The sequence below is a fragment of the Phaethon lepturus genome, unplaced genomic scaffold (assembly GCF_000687285.1).
Source record: "Phaethon lepturus isolate BGI_N335 unplaced genomic scaffold, ASM68728v1 scaffold66, whole genome shotgun sequence".
In the NCBI taxonomy this organism is placed as follows: domain Eukaryota; kingdom Metazoa; phylum Chordata; class Aves; order Phaethontiformes; family Phaethontidae; genus Phaethon; species Phaethon lepturus.
In genome coordinates, this window is record NW_010546688.1 from 18,211 (window position 1) to 28,697 (window position 10,487).

Consider the following 10,487-nt stretch of genomic DNA (forward strand, 5'->3'; position numbering starts at 1 on the left):
GAATAGCCTGCAGAAAGCATTCATGTGGTGTTAATAGATCTAAACATGTCATCAAGAGTTTAAAAAAGCATTACTATGTTTCAGAAGGACAAGTCCCTACCACTTTTTCTAAGCCAAAATCTTCTACAAAACATCATAAAATGGATCCTGCATTTTAAGATGAAATTATGTGTTTGCTTTCAGGGATGTTTACATACATAAATATACAAATATACAGCTACATAATACATTTTTATACATATACATATGCAGCTACAGTACCTTAAGCGTGGAGTTTCAAGACCCCTCTTACTTGATGCTGTATTGAAAACTAAAATATGGAAACGCTATATTCCCTAAAAATATCCTACTTATATCATTTTGGTACATTTTTTTTCTTTGGAGGTTCAGTTTAGAATACATACTCAGTTCCAGAGCAGAGTGTCTGGCACTATCATGAATTAAATGACCGAGGCAGAGCTGTGGTGAACCCTGCCTACAGCTCATGACCTGGCCAGGACTGCTGGTCCCTCCTCATCTCCTCCCTGCTCCCACGCTCCTTCGGCTCGGCCACTGCTCAAGTGAACCCTCCCACTGACCGATGCCAAAAAACAGCCCCAAGTCAGCACACACCTAATTCCCTGCTGATTTCCTTAGATTTGCTGTGAAAGAAAAAAGCCTAGAAGAAAGGAAGCTGGTGTGCCATAGAAAGGTTTAACCACACCATGTGCTGGCCTCATGTCCAGACCTTCTGGAGAAGTTGTCTGTCTGCACTGATTACTATTACACTGAAAGCTTAAACTTTCTCCCCGTTGTTACCAAAACCAATGAGCTGGTGTTACGACTGGAGCCTCTGCCTCACTCTAGGGTTAGGGAACATTAAATACTATGCAACCCCATATACAGCCACATGTATAGGCTGTTCTGTACCGCCTTCACCTTCAGCCCAAGCTGTGGCAAGTCAGAGGTGGGATGAAATCTACTCTGAGTGATAGTGTCTATAGAGGACTGAAAGAGCGCAAGTAGAACTGATTGGAACTTCTCTTCTGAGAAAAATCTCCACCAAAAAAAATCCAAAACCAACAAAAAACCCAAGTCAAATGATTTTTTTTTTTTATTTTAAATTTCACTGGCAGAAATACTGCGGTTTGAGGAAATGTGGAAGTAAAATCTTTTTCCCAGTTTTCCTTCTCCATGATTACCTAACAGCAGATAAAGCTGTTAAATAGTCACACATCCATACTGGTAACTCTTTGAGCCAAATTTAAGAGATTGGAAGAATCACAAGCTGTTAAGACAACTTCGAAGACAGAATGCTATTTCACGTAAAGTTATTTTTCATGTTTACGTGAAACTATTTGGGCCTGTTCCTCTTCCACTACAGAAGGCTGCCAGTGACTTTAGTGGTGGAACAGTGGACCATTTCTTCTTACGTGACGAGTGAGTTTCTCATTATTTCAGGTTTTCATCAACATGATTACTGGTAAGAATTGCAAGAAGAAATACATGGAAAAAGTCCATTTTTAAGCTTGAGAAAACAAGTATGATCTTACCTTTGGATCATTTTCAAGCAAGCGTCCTAATCTTTTTAAGTTTAATTGATCATAGTTCACTCTGTAGTATCCACTTAAATTTACATTTAGCAGGATCCAGTCATATTCTGACTCCGATACTTGCATTTCAGGAAACACTTCTGTAAAGTGACATTAAAATGTATCATTGTATTTTCTGTGCATTGCTAAATTCCCTTGCATTTATAAACACTGGACTCGGTGCTCCTCTGAGATCCGAGACACAAGTTTGAAACTGGAGAATCCCCCAAAACCTTGGTGCATTTGTGATCTCTGCTCTGCACAGCAGAACTCCAACAAGAAGCTGACCCCTCAGGTGCTGAGCACCTTGAGATGCCAAAGGGGAGGCTGGAGACCCACTTTGCTCCTACCCTTTAGCTCACGGGCAGCTGGGAGAGTTCAGAAAGGTTACCCAAGAATCAACAATCTGGATGAGGAGCAATACCCTCACATGCCTGCTGTTCCCAGCACTGCTGCAAAACACAACGCTCTGTACCTTACGGAAGGACTGCCCAGTCCTTCCGACCAGTATTCACAGAACTGGAGATCAAGGAAGAGCGAAACAGCTTTATTTTCAACAAAATAGTCCCGTAATCCTTTTGTGTTACATCAGTCACCGAAGGCCTCCTTCTGCAGTCCCATTTCATCTCACTGCTACCTACGCGTGCTCCTGATAGCCTACAGTACATCTGAAGGAACCGGTGCAGCCCTGAAGGCTCTACGCTGCCTCATCAGAAGAGGATTCAAATGCTGCTTTAACTGGCTACAGTCATCCTGATTTAAGAAGGCAAACTCTCTTAAGACAATAAATCAGTATTGGTGAGTCGTCTAGACCCAGCACTGCTTTGCTCTGAACAGAAGACTGAGACTTCAATGTGTTTTGACAGAGCGCGGATTCATCCTCGGGCATCTTCACAAGTTAAATGAGACAGAAAAGTGGCACGTGACAGATACTGGCTTAGCCATTTTAAAACGGCGTGGGTGGCTGGAATATGGCACGTAGCAGTACTTCCCCTACAATGGCATATTCGTTCAATGCTCTGACAAACATCAAGAGGACTTCTAGATCCAGCTAAAATAGCAAAACAATGCTCCTCCACTCCCCAGGCTGAGTGAAACATGTTCTACCATAACAACACCATCCATCTTCCTAGTGCGTCTTTTTTTGCTGCTCAGGGACAGTGACCCACACGATTATATGGGCAGAAGTTAAGTATGTGGACATTGCCGGAGAGCCCTACACCAGCAGGACGGGCTTTCGACACTGCACAGCGCAGCGCAGAATGAACACACGTGGCTGCTGGTAGCAGCCCAGCTTGGTGCTTGGAGTTTAACTTAACCTGTTTAAGAAGTAAGATAAATTAGCTCCTGCAGAGCTTTTTGCAGCAGAAATACATATACGTGAAATCACTTTTGAGATGTTTGCTCTTTATGTATTGTTATGCTACTGCAGCAACTGTTCCAAAACTAAAGTTAAAACTGTACTTTGTACCAAATCCCTCATTTTCATTTACCAAAACCACTCTGATGAATACCTCTGAATGACAACAGTTCTCGAGCAGAAGCCATTTCAATCTCACAAAAGCAAAATGGTAACTAAATTTAAAATTACCCTTAACATTTCTACCTTTGTAATAAACCATTTGGTTTATTTATGCATCAAAAAGTAAAAAAAAAAAATTATCATTTTTTTACTCTTAAAACACGAATGCAAGTTCTTTGACTGAAAAGTGTCTGGTAAGTTTGATACATGGTTTTCAAATACAAGTGGAATATGTTTTAAAGACTGAATTTTTGCTTTATCGTAGTCCCTTCAGGCAGATGCAACATGATGGGTTCTTTTCATAACTTCTGTATCTCTTAACTCACATGATGGGTGAGGAAATGGAAGTGGTATCACATCAACAATACAAGCTTAGCACATGACACTAGTCCTTCCAAGAAAGTGCTGCCTAATTATTTTCCACAAATTTTCTAATTTTTCACATTAGCAATCGCTGGTTTATTTAATTTTAAAGAATTCATAGGAATAAACATCCACTGTTTGCTTATTTACTTGTCCATATGCTGTGAAATGATCACTCAAGCTATCTTATTGCCTGAAAAAGAGGGAAAGTAGCTTTTAACCACCGCAAACAGAGGGCGGACAGCTGCAGTATGCACACAGCATATTGTAGTTTTGCTCTTAAGCATTCCACAAAGACCTCAGTCTCTGCATCTCCTTGTAACTTATTCAAAACCTGATGGAGTTCAGGGCTGACTTGCCAAAGAAAACCAATTACGCCATTCTAATGATTACATTTCTTCTTTCTAAAAAAAATAAAGCTGTTTATTGGAAAGCACGAAGATGAGAAAGAACTGAATTTTTTATTTGACTGGAGATGCCCATAAACTTACTTTTCTATTCTAAGCCTTTAAAACTTTTTAAAATCCTACTCTTTTGATGACAGTATCTTTGCATTTAATTTGTGTAAACCAAATTAAATTAAACAGTGTTGAAAATACTAATTTTCTGCTTTTACAGATATCTATGTGTGACAATGCTGGGTCACATCACACAGCTGGTTTTAATTTTTTCAGTCCTGTATCTACTACTTGAGCTGACCATTTTCTGAAATATCACAGCTGAGATCCTACCTATACTCAAAAGCTGTCATTAACATCAATGGGATCTGCTGTGGTAAGAGTAATACAGAAGCATGAAGAGCTAAGAGTTTGGATTTGTGTACAAAATGACAAAATCAAAATTACTGTGGAAACCTCTACTCATGTGTTCTACCATATTATTAAAAGCATAGGCTGAAGTTTGATGCAACATAAACGATATACTAACCTATCTGAAAATCTATTCCTATTGTAACACAAAATTAGCACAACAGATGAATATAGACATTTCTCTCATAAAGTTTTATCTCCCTATTCAATTCAAATCTATCTTCTCATGATAGAAGAGTTAGGTGTGTTTTTATCAGCTTGGTTTTAGCATGTGTGAACAAATACATTACTTACTGCTGCTTTTATCTAGCCACATTAAGGGTTGTGACGATCCATTTCTCATCCAAGAAATAGGAATAATCCATGTGTTACTTAACAAAAAAAGAGATAATATAATTAATTCTTATGCTTAGAAAAAACCCTCTCAGATGATGCTAAACTAGATTGTAGATGGGTTCCTTCATACAAAAATCTTCATCTACCTTCTCTCCTCTCTGATGCACCAAACCTCTTCAGACGGTGGTACTTATGCTGGATCAGCACTTAGGTTCATCAAAGATAAGGGAGTTTTAGCATAGCTTTAAATAGGCACTCATGTTTAGAATATTGTTTGATGCTAGGTATTGGAATACCACCGTATCTCTGTGTTCTGGCTTTCCTTCTTCAAGTAATAATTTTATTCTCCTCACTTATTACTCTTCCTCCTGTTTCTGGAGAACATAAAGCTCCTTTTCAGAAGGGTATCTACTAAAAAAGGCCCCAGGCAAGCAATACAACTGTAATTTCCTTTCTGAGGGAATGTAAAACTCCTGGCAAAAACAGATGAAAGCTTCAAAACCCTGAAAAATTTTGTAATATGTGTCCTGGATTTTCTTACATTCACATGGTATTGCCTCTAGCTAACTACAGTAAAGGACTTGACATTTGTAACTTGGAACTCCTTATCTGACCTAACCAAAAGCGCTGAAGGGATTGATGCTCTGCTATTCCTGGAGCCTGGGAGCAAAGGAAACTCTGTGGTTCTTGTCAAAATTTCTTTTGGCTGTTTGCATGACCAGCAATAGCAGCCAGCGAAAAACTGCTTTGGGTTTTGGTCTCCTTCGTAACTTTTTCCCCCGCGTTAAGAACACATCTCATGTGCCTGCGCACCCCAATGCTCATGACAGCTGCTGCATTTCATGAAAGTTCAAACTCCAGCCATGAGTTTCCGAAGTGGGTGACCAAAGGCAGCTCCTTCTATCACTCTTTTTAGGCATCTAAAGCAGCAGCTCAGCTTTCAAAAGCACCAGGCACTCGGCAATGTTTACTGACATGAACTTCAGAGCTGCATGTAAGGTACTCGTCACTTTCTGAGAAAGGAGTAGTTTATGTAAGTACTTAAGTACAACCCCTTTGTCCTTGCCAAGCAGAAGAGACTGGGAATATGTGCACCAGAAAGAAGCTACAGCGTGGTTCATCCAGGTCCCCAGTCTGTACAACCAGGGGATGAGGAAAGACGAAAATGCCAGGCAGAACTGCCCTGACATCTATTCATGGCCTGTGTCTGTCCTTACAAAGACATTATGTGGCTGGAAGAGTCACTACTCCGTGAGAAAGCAACCTTTTGGCAAAACAAGCGGTTTGCAGAACTATCGCAAACTCCAGTCTCAAACAAACATTTTACTTGACAGCTTGTGACAACAAAAACCAAGAAGTTTTTTATAAAAAACGTAAAATCACATGATCAAAACATAATGCCCTAACTGAAGAGTTTCCTGCAAAAAATAGGGTGTAAACATACAAGAAAAACACAAGCTAAACATACTTGTAAGAATCAGTACTGTTTTCATTCTTTTTATTAAGAAATTGTTCCTGACTGATTGTGCCAGTGGTTAGATTTAATGTTAAAACTGGAAACCCATTTTGGCATGTCCAGGAATCCATTATTTGCTTCACAGATGCTGGCAACTGAACTTCATCCTGTGCATCTACGACCTGCAAGAGAAACAGGAATTAGAAATATTTACAATAAACAGGTACTTACTGATAGTGCTTCAGCAACTCTAGGGTTGTTCTAACGTATTAGAGAAAATGTAACCGCTTAGCAGTTTGCGGATCTTTGATTCATGTGAAAAATGAATGTAACAAAGTCCAAAGGACATTACTGACGTTATTATAAAGACAGCATAAGCCTTTTTAAGAATTATGAAATACTGAGATGACATTTCTCATTCTTATAACCTGACTGCTAACCTTTCTCTTTTTAGTGTTAGCATACTTACACCTCTGTACAGCTGTGTCAGACTTGATTTGTTAACTTAATTCAAATAAAGCTGCTGGAACACAAAGATTTTTAAATGGCTACCTAATGAACAAACTGAGTAGTAAAGACAAACGAAAAAGATACTAAGCTAGCGTCCTAACTAGTGTGAATTGGTACAGTCTCTGTTGCCTTAAAACATGTGACAGCCTTGCATATCTGAAATTGTGGCACTCTCATTCTTAAGACTGAGTCTTGCAACACGATGGAAGCCTTCTTTAGAGGAACAGGAAAGCAGAATTTTAAAAAACAAACCTATCATTAGCACCTGTTTAGTTACTCATACTTCTGCCACAAACAACAAATAGTGAAAAGCTGAGCCACTGCCTGGGTATAGACTGTGCTGTATCCGTGACACAGCAGTATCTTTGATCATCAAGCCCGCAGCATCACACACTGATCTGGCAAAACCTAAGCTCCAGAAGAACGGGCTATGCAATTTCATGTAGGCTTAGGCAATCTCCATGAAACCCAAAACTCCACCTGGACCTGATTTCCGACCTCATCTCTCTACTCCTTGTAGACCTCAGATGTAGTGAAGCAGCCCAATAAACACTGGTGAAGACATTAGCTGAAAGAGCCAGCAAAGCAAATTTTATGCGAGAGAAAGACTGCACTAGGGATAGCCAAATTCCAGTGCAGTCTTCCACAAATAGTATATGTCCTAAATTTGGATTGTGCCAAACACCAGAGCAATAATAGTAGAGATAAAATGAGTACCATCTGTATGTGGGTCCAGAGATCATCTTGGTTAGCATTTGAGAAGGAAAATTCTTTCAGATATGACTGTATGGAAACAAACAGAAGCATCAGAATTCACGAGTATTCAATGAAAACATCAGCAAGGCAAACAGCAATTTGTACAATTGCGATTTATCAAGCTTATAAATCAAGATGAAGGCGTTAGTTTTTCAAACTTACAGTAAGTGCTCTGATAAACAACTTCTCAGTCAGGAAACCAGAAAGCATCCAAGTAATAGAAGCCCCCTGGAGTACAAAAAAAAAGCTATGAGAAAACATGAATTATTACTGCAATTATCGTTGCAATATTTTTTCAAACTATATTACAGAGAAGTTAGTCAGGCTACTCCTAGGCTTTATACTTCATGGAGGTTAAAAACGTTTTCACCATTTCCTTCATAGCCAAGTAGATTTGCAACATCCAGTAAATTTGTATGTGCAGCAGAAACAAATCTGGAATGACAAAACAACCTACAAAAGCATTGTAATTCAACAGTTCCTCTCAAACCTACTTTGCAGCATTAGTTTAGAATATACAAGAAATTAGAAGAATTTTTTATTTTTTAACCTTGTTGTACGTGATGCTGTCAAACAGAGACATTAAAGAAAATGATCCTTTGATCTTGTCTTCACTCTCTGACAATGATCGAACTCCTATTTCATTGTCTTCCCTTAAGACAGGTTGTACAACATGATCATAAAAGATTTTATCCTGCAAGAAAAAGACAAATCTTTGTGATTTGAGAAAGTGATACTTTCTCAGGAGAGAATGTAGATTATGGGATTAGCAGTAATAGAAATAGTCTGTCAATAAACAAGGAACAATACTTTCCCCCCGTCCCTAACTTTCCCATAAAGTAAAAGGGACCATATACCCGCTCCTAACATTTTCCACATGCAACATTAGTAATCAGCAAAAATTTTACATCTGAGAAGACTATGGTCTTGGGCCTGATAAAGACAACTACAGCGTAATTCTCAGGGAAAAATAAGACAACTATATTAAACAGCAAATTAACACATACTGAAAACTGAAAACCTGTATCTCATTTACACCTGTATGTCATTAATACAGCAGCATTTTCCTCCTAAATTCTCTGTTTGTCCTTCTGAGCAATATCCTGAAAACTAAGCTACTGCGTGTAGCAAGGCTTAACTGTGCATTTCTGCTGTCACCCGGTGAGAAATATGGAGGGAAAATGGCTCCTTTGGTGTAAATCAGTGAAGTTCTCTTTTTGTCAAATGATGATTCAATTTCCCCCAGCTGAGTATCTGTCCTAAGACGGGATGGAAAATTACATAATTACAAAGATAAAGAAAAAACCCTAAATTTTTTAAACACTGCAGGCCACTTGGAGCACTTTTACTTCTCAAGGAGAAGAATACAGGCTTCCAATTAATGGGATCGAATTTGTTGACCAGTAAATTTAATTTTCAGGGTTCAGTAATTGGGTGGTGACCAGTGGCACAAAGTCTAGTTCGAGGCCAGTAAATAGCAGGGTACCCCAAGGGCAAATATTGGGTCCAGTCCTGTTCAACATCTTAATTAATTACCTGGATGATGGGGCAGCAAGTTTGCAGAGGACACAAAACTGGGAGAAGTGACTGATACACCAGAGAGTTGTGCTGCCATCCAGAGGGACCTGAACAGGCTGGAGAAATGGGCGGACACGAACCTCACGAAGGTCAACAAGGGGAAGTGGAGAATCCTGCGTCTGGGGAAGAACAACCCCAGGCACCCCAGTACATGCTGGGGGCCACTCAGCTGGAAAGTAGCTTTGTGAAAAAGGACCTGGGGGTCCTGCCAGACACCAAGTTGAGTATGAGCCAACTATTTGCCCATACAACAAAGGCGGCTAATGGTATCCTGGGCTGCATTAGGAGGAGTATTGTCAGCAGGTCAAGGGAGGTGATCCTTCCCCTCTACTTAGCACTGGCAAGGACACACCCAGACTGTTGGGTCCAGTGCTAGGCTCCCCAGTAGAGGAAAGATACAGGGCTACTGGAGAGGGTCCAGCAAAGGCGACAAAGATGATGAGTGGACCAGAGCATCTCTCTTATGAGGAAAGGTTGAGAAGCTGGGACTGTTCAGCCCAGAGAAGGGAGAGCTCAGGGCGATCTCATCGATGTATATAAATACCTGAAGGGAGATGCAAGGAGGACAGAGCCAGGCTCTTTTCAGCGGTGCCCAGTGACAGGACAAGAGGCAGTGGGCACAAAATGAAACACAGGAGGTTCCCTCTGAACATCAGGAAACACTTTTTCTCCCTCTGAGCATCAGGCAACACTTTTTCACTTTGAGGGTGACCAAGCACTGGCACAGGTTGCCCAGAAAGGTGTTTGGAGTCTCCACCCTTGGGAGAGATGGCAGGGCAACTGACTCCAGGTGGCCCTGCTTGAACAGGGGGTTGGACCAGATGATCTCCAGAGGTCCTTTCTAACCTCAGCCATTCTGTGATTCTGTGAATGTGTATGGCCCACAAAACTGCACAAGACAGACCTGTATTCTCACACCTGTGTAACTTACTCTGGATTTCCAAGGTACATCACATCACTGTAGTTTATCAAATGGAATTACTGCCCAGTATTAAAATTTACTTTATGGGCACAAAAAAAAAGACAATTGTTGATTTTTCAAAAGGCAAGCTTCTAAATAAAAAGATTAAAATGGAGATATGGAAATGACTTCATATTTAAAATATGGTGGCCTTTACACTTTTCAATGATATTAAAATAATGCTTTACAAAGAATAAAGTGAACTGTTGTTGAAGTTCAAAGCAGAAGGTTAGCATATCCCATGACCTAAAAATCCTTCTGACAAAATTTGTTTGACATGCCTGTATTTGTTTCCAATTAAGCATACAATAAAGTACTTCGATGAATTAGAAAAGGAAAGTGATGAATCGTATTTCACCTGAGCCAAATAAAAAGCAGTAGACTGACTGCAGCCTCAGACATGCCCAGACTAAAGGCTCCTCCTTTCTTCAAAAGCACAGGGGACTGTGCAGAGACATTTATGATTGCACAGGCAAGTGCATCTCATCTCATGGCTATAATTAACAGCACCTATCTTCCTGTCTCAGAGTTTAAGTCTCAGTCCTGCACTTGGGTCATAACAACCCCATGGAACACTGTAGGCTTCGGGAAGAATGGCCGGAGAGCTGCCTGGCGGAAAAGGACC

General features: G+C 40.2%; 1 protein-coding gene across 1 annotated transcript in view; it reads right to left on the reverse strand.

Moving 5' to 3' along the window:
• LOC104622534 (aminopeptidase Q) overlaps positions 1–8,017 on the reverse strand; it is a gene marked incomplete at its 5' end in the record, with an annotated part of 21,134 nt that extends 13,117 nt beyond the window's left edge. The window contains 6 exons of the mRNA XM_010289358.1: positions 1,531–1,672; positions 4,560–4,636; positions 6,070–6,239; positions 7,285–7,350; positions 7,486–7,551; positions 7,874–8,017. Of these exons, the coding sequence (XP_010287660.1) occupies positions 1,531–1,672; positions 4,560–4,636; positions 6,070–6,239; positions 7,285–7,350; positions 7,486–7,551; positions 7,874–8,017 (665 nt within the window). The remainder of the gene's footprint in view (positions 1–1,530; positions 1,673–4,559; positions 4,637–6,069; positions 6,240–7,284; positions 7,351–7,485; positions 7,552–7,873) is intronic.
• Between the last annotated feature and the right edge of the window lie 2,470 nt (positions 8,018–10,487).